At 43.5% G+C, this 14,440-nt stretch overlaps 4 protein-coding genes across 4 annotated transcripts; 2 read left to right on the top strand and 2 right to left on the bottom strand.

Annotated features, from left to right (window-relative positions):
• Positions 1–6,592: 6,592 nt before the first annotated feature.
• On the top strand, positions 6,593–7,755 carry EJ05DRAFT_381875 (uncharacterized protein). Its single transcript, XM_033741239.1, has 4 exons — positions 6,593–7,278; positions 7,335–7,436; positions 7,487–7,621; positions 7,678–7,755. The coding sequence occupies exons 1-4, from the start codon at positions 6,715–6,717 to the stop codon at positions 7,714–7,716; spliced, it is 840 nt and encodes a 279-aa protein (XP_033600684.1). The 5' UTR covers positions 6,593–6,714; the 3' UTR covers positions 7,717–7,755.
• A 392-nt stretch (positions 7,756–8,147) lies between these two features.
• Positions 8,148–9,768, top strand: EJ05DRAFT_531920 (NAD(P)-binding protein; the record flags this gene model as incomplete). The annotated part of the gene is made up of 7 exons (XM_033749051.1): positions 8,148–8,169; positions 8,216–8,333; positions 8,390–8,624; positions 8,686–8,882; positions 8,934–9,179; positions 9,230–9,395; positions 9,452–9,768. 7 exons carry the CDS (start codon positions 8,148–8,150, stop codon positions 9,524–9,526), a joined length of 1,059 nt encoding a protein of 352 aa, XP_033600683.1. The 3' UTR covers positions 9,527–9,768.
• On the bottom strand, positions 9,449–12,528 carry EJ05DRAFT_381843 (TPR-like protein). Its single transcript, XM_033741238.1, has 2 exons — positions 12,083–12,528; positions 9,449–12,030 (listed from the first exon to the last, which is right to left on the bottom strand). Exons 1-2 carry the CDS (start codon positions 12,386–12,388, stop codon positions 9,643–9,645), a joined length of 2,694 nt encoding a protein of 897 aa, XP_033600682.1. The 5' UTR covers positions 12,389–12,528; the 3' UTR covers positions 9,449–9,642.
• Positions 12,529–12,965: 437 nt separating this feature from the next.
• EJ05DRAFT_381841 (uncharacterized protein) lies at positions 12,966–14,440 on the bottom strand. Its single transcript, XM_033741237.1, has 3 exons — positions 13,858–14,440; positions 13,411–13,808; positions 12,966–13,359 (listed from the first exon to the last, which is right to left on the bottom strand). Exons 1-3 carry the CDS (start codon positions 14,039–14,041, stop codon positions 13,102–13,104), a joined length of 840 nt encoding a protein of 279 aa, XP_033600681.1. The 5' UTR covers positions 14,042–14,440; the 3' UTR covers positions 12,966–13,101.

The following is a 14,440-nucleotide window of genomic DNA, read 5'->3' as shown; positions in this document are numbered from 1 at the left end:
TTTAACGTATAGTAGTAGGTTCTGGCCATTCTATAATAGTCTTAACACGCTCTAGCTCCATTTTAAGGCTGCCGTGTATTATAATAAAGCCGAGAAACCCAACTTCTTATTAGTAAAACTTACATTTAGATAACTTTACGTAGAGTTTATACTATCTTAAACGATTTAGTACCGATTTCACGTGTTCTTTGTAATCCTACATGCTATCGGAGTAAATCAGTATATCATCGAGGTAAACTACGTAGATTACATTAAGTAATCCTATAAGTATAGTATTAATATATCCTTAGAATACTTCTAGCGTATTTATTAGCCTAAACGGTATAATAGTATACTTAAAATGACTATATCTAGTCCGAAATGCGGTTTTCTACTCATCTCCGCGATGGATTCGAAGCTAGTAATATATATCTTATAAATCTAGCTTCGTAAAGTACTTTACCTTTATTAATTAGTCTAAAGATTTACTAACTAACGGTAATAGATAACGATTCTTCTTAGTCACCGTATTTAGTACTCGATAGTCGACGCATAGATGTAAACTTCCGTCTTTCTTCTTTATAAAGAGAATAGGTGCGCCGGCTAATAATATACTACGACGTATCCAGCCTCTTCTAAGATATTCTTTAATATATTTACGAAGAACTTCGAGTTCTAGTCTTGAAAGTAGGTAAAGTAGACTATAAGGGACGTCTACTCCCTCTTCAAGCTTGATCTTTAGCTTATACGGCCTATGGTCGGGGAGAAGTGACGCGTCCCCTACCGAAAACACATCCGTGTACTACGAATATACGTCGGGTAGCGTGTCTTTACCCCGATTATTGCTATCCTCTTCGTCTTCGTCGACGATCGATAGGGATATAAGATAGACTAGTAACGATCGGGTCCGCACGGCGAGGTTCCATGCCTCCTTACTAATGGTTATGACTTACTAGTATAATTTACCGCGATATCGATAGAACGTTAATATCTCCTTCTAAAAATCGAGGATTAGGTTTAGGCGTTTAAGCTAAGACATCCCTAGAATCATATTCTATTAGCTAATATTAGCCACGATAAATTCATTAGATATCTACTATTTTATTATCTTTAAGTCATGAACTTCGTAATTCGTTATAGTTTTACCTAAAGTTCTAACTTCATGTCTATTAACTACGATGGTTCGGCTAACTTTACCGAGATCGTACGATAATCTATACTCCTTGGCGAGAATCGACGAAATATAGTTATCTTCTATACTAGTGTCTATAAGGGCCTATATAGTTTTATTACCATTTACTATAGGTAATAATACTTTTAGTAATATTAGGTCTTTACTCGCCGGAAGGCGCTACGGCTCCTCCTAAGTATATATAATTTAGCTAAGAACGCGGTTAGGTCTCGCGTACTAGCCTATTCTTTTTTCGGATTCTTGTAGTTAGGCGAAATATATCCCTTTTCTCCATACTTATAGTAATAAAGTGCGCTATAATCCTGCTATTTTACGATAGGCGTTATATTTAAGCCTATGCCTTATCCTTTTCCGCGTTAGGAACCACCACCTCGATTATTTTAGTATCCTCTTAACGCGTTTCTACCCCGATTTATACTCTTCTAGTATTAATTATAGTAAGGTTACTCTTGATCGAACGTATTCGATCGACCTCGTTTCTAACCCGTATAGGGTTCGTCGGTTTTACCTAGAGAGCCGCATTCCTTAAGGATGCGGTAGTATTCGTTAGCTTTCTCCTCTAATTCGTGTAGATAGTTAAAACTTAATAATACTATTCCTAATCTTTCGCGGATTAACGGGAGTAGTACTTCGCGAAACTAGAATATACGAATATTTTCCTATAGTGTAGGGATATTATCCTAGAGGTTTTATAGGTATTATAGTAGTTAAGTAGGTGTCTAGTTCGGTCGTTGTGCCACGCTTCTTAACTTAGATAGTGCCTTTCTTTCGCGTTCTCTATTAGTTCCGAGGGTATTTAGTATAAATATAGCTAAATGTTCCTAGGTTATCGCCGATAGTAGCTTAACTTCCTTCTATCTATCCTATTAATCGCGGGATTATAAACCTAAGTAACGTTCTCCGAATGAAATGCGTTATACTTCGGTAGAAAAGAGCATAGGGTTATCGAGGAAGTACTTCTCGCAGTCTCTCTTCTAATCTTTCTACTTCTTTTGGTTCTTCTCTATAAATATAGTCGGATCTTTAGGTTTTAGTATACCTAAGGAAGGAGTAGGGTAAATCGGTAACGAAGCGGCCGGGTATACGGTAGATTATCATAACTCTAATGGTAGGTGAACTGATTCCGCCTAAATTAGTATAGGAAGTCGTCCACCTACTATCGTTCCGCGTAGTCTTTTAAGAGACTCGTTAAGTTCTCGTCGTTTTACGAGGAGTTTCGCACGTTCGGTCTATTCTTTAAGGATCTATATCTCTCGGGCTTAATTAGCGATATACTCCTATAGTTCGGCGATTAATGGTTGCGATTCCTCGTGTAGCTCTACCACGACTCGTTATCTAGCTTCCTATCATGGGAAGTCGCTTAGTATATCCACTATTTCCTTATTAGAAAGTTCCGTGATTCGGTCGGACATCTCCACTTCTCTATTAAGAACGGCTGGATTTAATACCGATTATAGAGGATCCCTATTATTTAATATAGTATTACTTATCCCTATAGTAGATCGTGTCGACCTTCTTAGTTCTAGTTAGACCATCTTAACTATAGTACTATATAGGTAGTAATTTAAATATAAGAATAGGATTATTAGATAGTAGTGTAGCTAGATAGAATAATAGGGTATATTCTATTATAGAACGAATTACTACCGAACCCTTTCGGTAGGAATCCGAGAGTATATATATAAAGGGACGCCGATCTATCTAGCACGTGACTATTCACCGCCCTTCACGTCACCTTCTAACCCTGTTAGCTAAGGTACGTGTAGGTCGAGTCCTACCTAAGGCTAAGTCCTAACAATAAGCCTCTAAAACTAGACCTTATAGCGTAACGTCGTTAGTAAATATACGTAGAACGCCTGCGCCTACTAGTATATATAGTAAATTACTCTCTCCTCCAAATAATCTCGAGACACTACTATTACACGCCTCTATATACTATATATAAGCTAGGGCACCTAGTTTAGGAGGGAGACGGAATAGCCCTATTAGCGCCGTGAATACTATACGAGTAGACGTAGTAGCGAATACTACGTAGTATTACCACGCTCTAGTCGCTCGTCTTAAGTGTGGAGTTAACAACTATCCTTATAAGGATAGGTACTATTAGGTATAGGCTAATAAAGGCTCTAGTATAGGTACTTAGCACTATAAAGTTATAATAGTAGATATCTACTACTAGGTAAACGTACTTACCGTAGAAGTAGAGGAGGGTGTCTCTATTAAGAATCTACCGTCTTTTCTAAAGGAGCGATTCCGTAACCGTGAGCCTATCGGTATATAGTCGAAGCGTCCTAATAAGCGTTAGCTTAATAAAGAGAAATAGGCGAAGTTATAAGAGGATATATAGCTATTTACTACTAAGTAGTAATTACGGGATATAAAACGTAAAGAATAATAGACTAAACGTAATAAGGCTTAAGCTAGACGTGAAGAGAGACGGGATCGAATATATAATAAGGAGTAGATAGACGAACGTAAGGTAAAACGTTATTACCGCGATGGTATATTTAAATAAGAGGCTATCCTATATGGGCATATCTAGCCTTATATACCCCATCCTATTTAGGTATACCCTCCGCCTTAATATCCTCTACCTCTATCTAGTATATTACTAGTTCCTCGAGAAGTAACGCCGCCTAAGCTAGTTCTAGTAGCTACGGCTTCTAGTCCTACGGCGCTATATATAGACTAGGTAGAGGTTATTAAGTAGATAATAGACTGGTAGATAGGTATAGAGAGAGTAGATAAGAAGATTAAGGCGCTAGAGAACTTTAAGGCATAGTTATTAAAGAACTTATATAAGTATAGTAAAGTTAAGGCAATAAGAACGTGTAGGCATCTATTATATAAGGATGCGCTCGTAAATAGCATTTCTATACCATATATATAGAAGTATCGCGCGTGGCTATCTAAATATAAGAGAGAGTTAAAGAAGAGAGATAGATAGGTAGATAGGGATACTACTAATACCCTTCTACGACTATAGAGTAGAGTTATATAGACTATATTTTAGGATATATATATATATATTTATACTACTTTTATATTACTTAATTAGGAAATACGTTAGAATACGTTAGTAGTAATATTAGGGTCCTCTATGACTTTAGCTCCTTTAAATCTCTCTACTAATTTAACTATATCTTCGCCATCTCTACCACGTTTAAAGCTATCTAACTACTCTATTAGGCGTATACGAATCTCCTTATTAATATAGAAACCCTTAGCCGCGTACTTAAAGAACTTTAGTACGAATCTATTATAGTAGCTATCACGGAGTACCCTTTCCATGAAATTACCGAAGTTACGATGCTTATCGCGCTTATATACCTACTATCTACGTATCTACGCCTTAAGTACCGTCTATATAAGCTCGATTAGGTTATAGTCTAGCGAATACGGAGGTAGATAGCGTACGACGTGGCTAGCCCTAGTTAAAATAGCCGTAACTTTAGGGACATAATGAAGATTTAGGTTATCTATTACGATAACTATTATCTTATTTAGGTGGCGAGCCTTAATCCCCGGTAATAGACACTTATTTAACCACGAGATAATGTTAGGCACGTGAGGAGCACGTGGCCTGCCAGTTGATTATACATGTATGCAGTAGTCGTATATAAGTAGTGTACTCTACCCTTAAAGTAGTAGCTTTAAGATTTGGTCCTTTTAGTGTAGTTAGTTGGTGCGTAGAGCCCGCCTCCTTATAGATAAAGTCTTCCTACTTATAATATCCCTTCTTAAAATAATAGTAAACGAATCCGTCTAGGCTAATCACGCCATAGATACTCCACGTCTTACCACGTTATATATTTTTATACTAAGTCGCTCGATTACCACGAGGTAAGTATCTCTATAGCCTCTAACCTATTTTCTTATTAAATATAGCCTTATTAATAAAGATAAGCTAATTAGAGGTAAAGTTCTTTATATCTTAGCGATAAGAGTCGCGTATAACCGAACTCTAGTTTATATAGATTCTCTTAATATTCGTCCGTGTATAGCCTCGCTTCTTAAGGTTATGCCTAATTAACTAGCGAGTTATCTATATATCTCTTTCCTCTTCTAAGAATCGCTAAATCTTATCTAAGTATAGGTATCCGAATCGGTATAGTAAGACGAGTACTATCGTCTAGTTATTAGTCGACGCCTTCGGATTTCAACTAGGAGAATTTAATGGCGCTATAGCCTATCTCTATATATTTAGATTCCTCTATATATAGTATATAGTTACCTTATTATAGTGGTAAATATCTACTATCTAAGTAGGAGGTATACTAAGCTAGAGATAGGTAATAATATCAACGCGTACCTAGTTCGATAGCCGAGGAGCCACTATAATACTAATATTAGGTATACACGCGTTAAAAGTAGGGTTATTGACGTACTAATAACTATATATAGTGCCTATAAACACTATAAAGTGCCTATATACATGGATTCGACGTATTTCACGACGTTATAGCTGCTATGCACGATAATATTTAAAATGCTCATTTACTATGGAAAAACGTTATATCGCGCATAGGCGTGCATGCCAAGAGTTGCGCTGAAAAAGTTACGGACGGATTAGCGTTATCGATAGATGAACAAAGTCGATCAAGATTTTCCCATCTAGTTAGTTAAATATCACTTTGCACTTTTACGCGAGATCGAAACTACTACTTGCGCGCAAATATCCAGCAGAGGATGATTTACTGATTCGGTACCACGCATGAACCAAGTCTGATTCCACTTGTTCCTCGGGTGCTTGTAGAAGTCGGTGACACGTTACAGCTTACAAACTTCCCAAACCTGAGAAGATGTGACCGTGTCGCCAGCCCATTATAATGCTACTCTTATTCGCTGTGCTCGACAACTGCTTCTCAGTCGGAGTGTTAGTACATAAATATACACGAACACTGGTTCAACATCATGACAGAAGAGAGCACCGGTCAGTGGTCAAAACCATACGATGATCCCAAAGAAGGAATCTTCTGTCAACAAGAGGTGTTACTTAGGTCAATTAGTCGCAAGAACACATTAGCAAAGCAGAACGTTTAGGCTGAGAGCTGCAGGACGAAGAGGGCGAGTGCCGATCACTTAAGTATATGGACAATCCTGAATGCGGACATCTGGCATACGCTAAGCATCATTTTAAGCGCGGCATACACCAACCTGCCCTGAATTGGCTTGTGTTATGATTTTGCGTACGCTGTGGATCGTAGCATCCCCAGTCAGTTGGGAGCTTAATTTGTTGTGAAAACTCTGTGTATCACGGAAGCTCGGAAATGCTGACCACTTTACCATATTGTGCATCAGGAATCACGCACTACTCAGAATCGCTCGGAGGACAGTCCTGTTCTAGAGATCTATGGATCACCGACGGAAGAATCAGGATATCTCTAACGAGTTAGCGATGATGGACAAACGTAGTATTGATTCTATCCTTGAAGATTTTTGCACATCCCTCGAGCCTTAGCTCTTGGAGGGAGCATAATAAATACCACGCTACTCACAGTCATTCCCAAGGTTAGAACATCAAGCCTGTCTCATATTCCGACATGTTCTCTACTGTTGAGTCCATAGAGCTTACTGACGGCCTAGTCCGATTTGATCCGCTTCGCCCATGGCTACCTGGCCCCCCTCCTATAAGACGCCAGATACCAGTCCAAGAAGTCGACGACGGATACAAAAAAGAAAGCAGAGCACCACTTCATGTTCCCATTAACACAATGAGATTGAGCTCAGCGCTTGAGCTAAACCGCTACTCCGGTATGGGAAATCCCCTTCAGCCAGCGTATGTCTTCCATGGATGCGGCAACAAAGTAAGTTCAGCGATACTTGAATCTTTCAGCAAGTGGGGTCCATCCATCCGATTCTCGCGACCCAGGGGCTACTTTTCATGCTCACCAGCCGTGTATTGGACGAACTCCCTTGCTTTTGCTATTGGCTGGTGTGCATTCACCGAGACGGGTCAGTGGCTACCGAAGTTGAACGAACGGGAGCAGGATTTCGAGTGCGTGGTCTATGTGTCGAAGGTGATCATGGGTGATTTGGAGTCCCCTGCAGGAACCTGTCTACTCTCACCACCGAGTACTGAGATTGAGGAAACGGATTTGGTGAACGTGAGTTGACGTGCCCTCAGTCACCGGGAAAATGGCAGCTGACACTTGAGCACCAGTGGTGTAACCAAAATGTAGCCAAGTCTCCTAGGAAGGGAAGAATACCTCCTCCTGGTTGTGTTAATGCTGAGTGGAGTATTATCGGCTCCCGAATTCCTAAGGTTCGTCCCAGTTTATCATGGGGGAATTACAGAACACTGAATTCGGACAGCACACAGTCGATGGACTCGGCACAGCGATGTCAGATGAGGCAGAGCTTTTTAAAGGGGTCGACGTAAGCCAGATCTGGATCTATGCTGCGTGTGACGAGTCTTCAAGTGTTTCGATGGCAAATCTTGGTGTTGAGGTCAGCCAAACCTAATCCTCAAACAACGTCCATTGCCTGATACTGATTGAGAGAAGATAATTCACGTGACAAACAAAGTAAACGGATGTCAATGATACGCAGGACTGGTCAATAAAGCATGTTTCGCAGCGTCGCATCGGATCAATCCTAAACATTCGGTATTCTCCAGAGTCTAAGGCAGTACGGGCTGAGTACCTTGAACCATGTTTATACAGATCGAAAAATCACTTGTATCGATCAATAACCTGAAAACCCTCTTACCTTGTATCTCATAATAATTTATTGTCCGAGGAATTATTGACGTTGACGAACCAGTATGCCAGGGTTGTATGCCAGGGGCTGACAGTCCCTCGACAGCACGAGCCTGGCCGATCTATCTGCATAGAGCAGCTTCTACATGAAGCAGCGTTCGCATCCGATGTGACATGTGCGTGGTATCAACCCGAGAAGGTTTCGCGTGTACTATTTAAGTCGTGCAAGCACCCGCAGAACACCTGTTCAACATTCAAATCTCCACGCTCCCATCATGAAGAAAGCTTTTATTACAGGTTGACACGAAACTCTGCTATTCGCGACTATGCTGACAGAGTGTAGGGATCACTGGACAAGATGGCTCCTACCTTGCAGAACTCCTGCTAGAACACGGCTACGAAGTACATGGCCTGATACGCAAGAGCACTGCATTGGAAGGGGCGAATTTGGAGAACATTCGGTCAGCTCATCCCATCGCACGTGTTCCTGTGATCCTATACTGATGGGACACGCCAGTCATATACTGGGAAAGTTACATCTACATGGTGGCGACATCATGGACTGCCCTTGTCTTATCCGAATTCTTAATGTCATCTGTCCCGACGAGATCTATCATCTTGCCGCCCAATCCCACGTGACGCTCTCGTTTGTAATGCTGGATTACACATTTCAAGTCAATCAGCAGGGTACAATGAACCTGTTACAGTCCATCGTGATATGTGGACTGGAGAAAAGAATTCGGTTGTACAACGTAAGCGCCCGAGTCAAGCAGCTACAGGGGTTTCTGATAGCAAGGGTTAACTTGTATGCAGGCGACCACATCAGAGCTTTTCGGGGGCACCAGCAACGAAACTTGTGTTCTGAACGAAGGCTCACCGTTCCGCCCCCAGTCACCATACGCGATCTCGAAGCTTAGTACATACTGGCTTGTGCAGAATTTCAAAAAAGCACACGGCGCGTATGCAGTGAATGGAATTCTTTTCAATCATGAGTCAGGCCGTCGGGGTAGGTACATCCTGTATAGACTATACGCAGCCTTGTTGACTTCCTTGTCAGGTAGCCGGTTCGTTACGAAACGGATAGCTAGGGAAGCGGCCCGTTACGCGCAAGGCAACGCGGAGTTCCCGCTCACACTGGCAGGGGTCCACATGTCTAGGGATTGGGGTCACGCGCGTGACTACGTCCGTGGGATTTGGCTCATGCTACAACAGGACACCCCAGAGGATTTGGTTCTTGCGACAGGAGAGGGAACTACTGTGAAACAATTCGTCGAAGCAGCATACGATCATGTTGGGGTTGCCTTACGGTATCGATATCCTTACATCCCATCTTGGTTGCGCTGACAATACTACACAGATGGGAAGGCTGTAATGATCGCATGGTAGCTGTAGATGAAAGCAATAGTAAGATACTGGTGAAGATCAATCCAGATCTTCGCCGAGCAGTCGAAGTTGAATGCTTGTTGGGAGACAGCAGCCGTGCGAGGCAGAAACTTGGCTGGAAACCAGAAATCTCGCTTGAGGCAAAGACACCCTAAAATGTCGAAAAAGCATTATTCATGGCTAATCTTGTCGACAGTCTATGGTGGCGGAGATGGTGGACGCCGAATTCCTTCGACTGACCAAGGATGCCGCTCGGGCTACGGCGCCGTGAGTTATGGCAAGCTTATAACCGTAATCTGGTCGATGTGGGCATAGATGACATACATGAAAAACCTTTTTTTTATTTTCATATTTGATGTTATGTAAATATTGGGACCTTGACGGATCCTAGAGCCTGGGAATCTCGCGCAATATGGTTCGACACATAGTCTTACGCAACTGTCGATGCACAAAAGTCTCCCCACAAGGAAATAGAGTGTAACGGACCCAGTCAAAGTTATCCATTCTCGGACTCATCAGCTCCTCTAGAAACATATTATGCGTGCGTTTCTCATCCCGGGCATTCGGCCAAGTCTCTAGAGCTGCTGCTTCATTTGACCGGCCAAGGCAACGTAATGCTCTTGTCATGAGGCACCTTGTCCATGAATGAACCATGTGATCCGGTGATAGCTTTGATTCGAACCCGGTGGCGGCTTCTGTGAAAAGTTCATAAGCTTCTTCTGTTGCCTCTTTGTCACCCTTGGAAGCCTGTATCAGACCGCGGATGACATAGTAGACGAGTGCGACGGGATGGTCTGACCCGAATACACGAATAAGTGCTGCTCTCATGGAGTCGATTACAAATTCGGCTTGAGATGTGCATCCGATATGGAGCTGTATTCGCGCAATGTTCAGGGAAACAATGAGTACCGCATAGTTGTCGGAACCGAATCCGCGGATGCGAGGCTGCCCCGACTCTGTGCCGGAACTGTCTCCGTCACCTTCAGTGAGACCGGACTTGACGTCCTGCAGGAGTTTCAAGGACTCAAGTGGGCTAGTCGCCCAAGTAAGGCAGGCTAAGCTATTCTGGACCATCAGGCATAAAGGATGATTCTCTGGAAGAACACGTTGGCATTGTTCAATGCACTCCATGAAGAGCACTGCAGCTTCCTTTGTGGAACCCGTTGCAGCGAGGGCCGTTGCGTAGCAGTAGTTTGCCTGGAAGGTGCCAACATTGATACAATCCACAAAATGTGTCGTACGAGCCTGAAAAGCTTCCTCGGCATGGACTAGGGCCTCTGCTGTGAGACCGAGATTGCCTTCGACTAAGCTCAAAGATGTAATCGTACCAGGGATGAGAGGATGCGACTCCGAAGCTTCGCGCATTGTTCCCAAGGCAGCTACTAGGAGCTCTTTCGCCTCCAGGAAGCGTCCTTTTACTCGTAGAACCTCTGCTTTGTCCCGCTGAGCGACTGCAGTGTCGAACACATCATGGCCAGTACATACGAGAAACTGCCCAAGAACTTCCGTTGCAAGATCGTCTGCTTCATCCAGACGTCCCAATGTCAATAGAACAGAGGAAAGGTTGCTTTGATTACGGAGTGTGAAAGTGTCTTGTGGGCCAAACATTTCCTTGAAGCCCGTTAAGGCTCTTCGATAGAAGCTCTCCGCTCTTTCGTAGTCTCCAGAGTAATCATACGCAACACCCAGGTTGTTAAAAGTTCTGAGTAGACTAGAGCCGTCCTGCTCTTCTCCTGTTTCGATGTTGATGATTTCCAAGGACAACTGTATGGCAACCTCAAACTTTGTCTGATTCAAAAGACAGAGTGCCAAGTTGTGTGTTATGGCAAGTGTTACGGGATGATCATCATGATAACCTTTTGCCGTTGCTAACTGCAGAAGATTGCGACAAAGACCCTCGGCCTCCTGAGGTCGACAGCATCTTTCTATTGTTGTTAGAAGATCATTTTTTGCTTGGATGATCTCATCTGACTCAGCTTCATGTGACCTCTCACAGAGCTGTAGCGCTTCTCTAAATGCGATTTCGGCCTCGTAAAGATTTCCAGCGTAACGATATGCATATCCGATATGTCTTGTGACATTCAAAAGGAGCTGGGGATCCTGCCATTGATTATGAAGGTAAGAATCTCGAGACAGCTTTAGGTAGTGTAGTGCATCCTTCTGTCTCAGCCTCCTTATCAAGCATTGTCCAACGATGGCTTCCAGTTCAGTAGCATACGCCACAGAGTCATCAGATTTGTCGTCCTTTTTCGAATCGTACTTACTCAGAAGTATCTCAGCCTGCGCTAGATACACATTAACCTTTTGGCGCTCCTCGAAAGTAGCATCATGCTCGGGAAACGTCCAGCAAAGAAGAGCAATGCACGCAGAGGTCCACTCTTCACACTGTGATGGCTCCAGACTCATCTGAGTCATGAGCTGCGAGAAGTCATGCATATGAAGCACGTATTGAGCACTGTTGTGTATCATCGACACATTGCGTAGACACTGAAGAGCGCCTTCTAAGCGCGACCAATTCAACACAAGAGCTGCGATTTGGTCGATTGGTTTGTGTTCTTTCAACGGCACTGATGGTGTTGCTTTGTGTATAGCTCGCGAGTGCAGGGAGGAATTTACGCGGCGTTCGATGCAGTCTTCAAGCGTCGGGATTGCAGATGGGCTAAAGAAAGACATGACCCGCAGCAAGCTCTGCGCATCATCTGAGAGTGTGTTGAATATTAGATCGTGCGATGCGGTGATCGATTCTCGTCCATCGTCTGGTCTTCCTGACAATACCTACGACGGATCAGACAGATATCATGGGTGTCTTATAGTGTATCCGACTTACTCGTTTCGGGTTATTAGACAATCGCTCCCACAACATATCCAAACTCCACCCGTTGTTCCTACGGTTCGCACCAGTCTGAGCTATGGCATGCGGTAAATATCGAAGGAACTTGACGATCTTCCCTATCGTAGCTTTGTCGCGTGAGAAGCGAGGTGCATCACTGGTCACAATGAACATCTCAACAGCGTCGTCGTGTGATGGCGGCTCCAGTTGAATGCAGCTATCACTGGAAGCCACCACCGACGCCACTATAGCTTTGTTCTGCGAGGTCAGTAAGATGTGCCCAGTGGATCCACCATCTGGCATCAATCGGCGAACCGACTCTTGGGTCTCGATCTTGATATTGTCAACTATCAAAAGCCAGCCATGTGCATTCGACGCCCAATCTCGGAATGCTAGCGCTTGCCGATCTGCATTCGCGTTGCCGTGGTCGGATAAGTTCAAGCCAATCAAAGCGGAATCGAGAGTATTTGAAAGGACATGGATGTTGCTGGCATCGAGAAAAATGCGGTATTCGTAATATTCGGAATATAAGTTGCTGTACGCAAGCACCTGTCGTGAGGCGTGAATAAAATGATACGATGTAATGAAGACAAACCCACAAACTCAGTCTTGCCCATGCCAGACGGCCCATAAATCCCTACACGACGTTTCATCCCATCACTGCGGCTCAAGGTTCGTTTCGCAAAATCCAAGTCTTTTTGACGACCAACAAACTTATCGTGGTCGAAGTCGCGCATCAATATAAGGGTCTTTGGTTGCTCATAGCGACCAAAGGATCTCTTGCGCTCGAGCTCAAGCCTCTGGTCTAACTTTTCGAGAGCATGCCTTACCTGCTGTAGAGTTTTATTCGTGTCTTTCTGTTCTTCTTTCATCTCTCTCTGTCCATTTAACAAGTGAGGGATAGCCATGTCGTTCAAGAGATTCTTGTAGTACTCGAGGGATTGTAGTGAGTCTATCAATGGTTTGCTGGCCTTCAGTATGCACACAGGCTGTCTGAGTGGGTCTGTCTTAGATCATCAGCTGGTCTCTGCTACAGCATCAGAGATATGAGGGGCGGCGCTGTGTGTCTTACTTGCGGATCGAAGACGAATCTTTTCTACTTGCAGAAATATTATGTAGAACTCGACGTATACTCTAACAAGTACGTTGTGTGTAACGACATTCGGGTCTTCATCGAACGCAATCTTGTAGGCCTCAAATATGGGGACGTGGTCTTGCAAGCACTCAAACTTCGTTGCAATACTGTCTGGTACGTCGGTCAGATCGTGCAGTACCTTAGTGATGTTCAGCGGGACTCATGTAATCATCCTACGGGGATGATTTACTTGCAAGAATATCCTTGAGACACCCCAAGCGGCAGATAATGGAGTGCAAGTTTGCGAAAGGGTATCGAGGGACCACTGGAAGTGAAACAAAGGGGCACACCAACGTCTGATAGAATACACCAGACTCGAGGCATTAATTCGCTGATCCCAGGCTTGACGAATCTCTGTTACCATCATCTGCACCGAGTCGCATTGATTATGGCGCAATTGCTCGAGGCAACACTGGATCCTTTTCTCAGAAAAGTTCTCTTCTCTGAGTCGCATTTGCAGCCTTTCATGGAATTTATCGAACTCCATGGGCGAGCTAGCCGGGGGGTCACTGCATCCTGAACGTTGTGGTTGCGGATACAATGATGTGACTGATTTACACTGGCTCGATGTAATTCCACTGAATAGCACTGCAGGCGTCAGTTGACTGATATTCGAGCGACAGGCTGCAAGACACACCTTTTACGCCAAGGTCTGATTCGGACACTAAGCATGCGCCTGGTGGGTCTGCTGGAGGTTGTTGTGGTTTAGGAGAACACTGAACGATGTCCATACACCGACTTTTCTGTAGTTCTGCTTTCGGTTTAGGTTTAAGACGTAGCGCTGAAAGAACCATTGCCAGAGATCGTTTCTGAAAGATCATGAATTTCACAGGATGGTTTTAATACAGACGTAATAAGCGAACAAACCCAGATATTGAAGTCAAATTACCTACAATGACTCGCAGTCCTGCTTCGCCGCGCGGTGGACTAAATTGCCCGTAGCAAACTGCGTTGACTTCTGTAGTACATATTCAAGTTGCCGCAGGCAAATGGAATGCACGGTTTGTGATACGTAATGAATTCGTCGTTAGCTGCGACTAAGTTCGGGGGATCTAGAAGTACTCTGTCCTGTTGTCGCACTACATGCTCTTCAGACATTCAACAGCCCTATATTCTACATTGAATGCTGAAGAGACCACAGCAGTATCGCACTGTAGGACGACCAAGTAGCATGGGACCAGGACCAAACGTTACCTACAAAGATCAACATATGCAATGAC

The sequence above is a fragment of the Pseudovirgaria hyperparasitica genome (assembly GCF_010093815.1).
Source record: "Pseudovirgaria hyperparasitica strain CBS 121739 unplaced genomic scaffold EJ05scaffold_8, whole genome shotgun sequence".
Lineage (NCBI taxonomy): Eukaryota > Fungi > Ascomycota > Dothideomycetes > Acrospermales > Acrospermaceae > Pseudovirgaria > Pseudovirgaria hyperparasitica.
The sequence above is the reverse complement of the archived record's forward strand: the minus strand, read 5'-3'. Positions and strand labels throughout refer to the sequence as shown.

What these genes read in the sequence shown, in the direction of transcription:
- EJ05DRAFT_381875 (XM_033741239.1), top strand. Translation starts at nt 6,715, where the DNA reads ATGTTCTCTACTGTTGAGTCCATAGAGCTTACTGACGGCCTAGTCCGA. An exon ending in AGGAAACGGATTTGGTGAAC is followed by an intron (nt 7,279 to 7,334) that starts GTGAGTTGACGT and finishes CTTGAGCACCAG; the next exon opens with TGGTGTAACCAAAATGTAGC. An exon ending in TCGGCTCCCGAATTCCTAAG is followed by an intron (nt 7,437 to 7,486) that starts GTTCGTCCCAGT and finishes GAATTCGGACAG; the next exon opens with CACACAGTCGATGGACTCGG.
- EJ05DRAFT_381843 (XM_033741238.1), bottom strand. Translation starts at nt 12,388, where the DNA reads ATGCCAGATGGTGGATCCACTGGGCACATCTTACTGACCTCGCAGAAC. An exon ending in TGTCTAATAACCCGAAACGA is followed by an intron (nt 12,031 to 12,082) that starts GTAAGTCGGATA and finishes GATCCGTCGTAG; the next exon opens with GTATTGTCAGGAAGACCAGA.
- EJ05DRAFT_381841 (XM_033741237.1), bottom strand. Translation starts at nt 14,041, where the DNA reads ATGATCTTTCAGAAACGATCTCTGGCAATGGTTCTTTCAGCGCTACGT. An exon ending in ATCAGACCTTGGCGTAAAAG is followed by an intron (nt 13,809 to 13,857) that starts GTGTGTCTTGCA and finishes TGACGCCTGCAG; the next exon opens with TGCTATTCAGTGGAATTACA. An exon ending in TCTCAAGGATATTCTTGCAA is followed by an intron (nt 13,360 to 13,410) that starts GTAAATCATCCC and finishes AACATCACTAAG; the next exon opens with GTACTGCACGATCTGACCGA.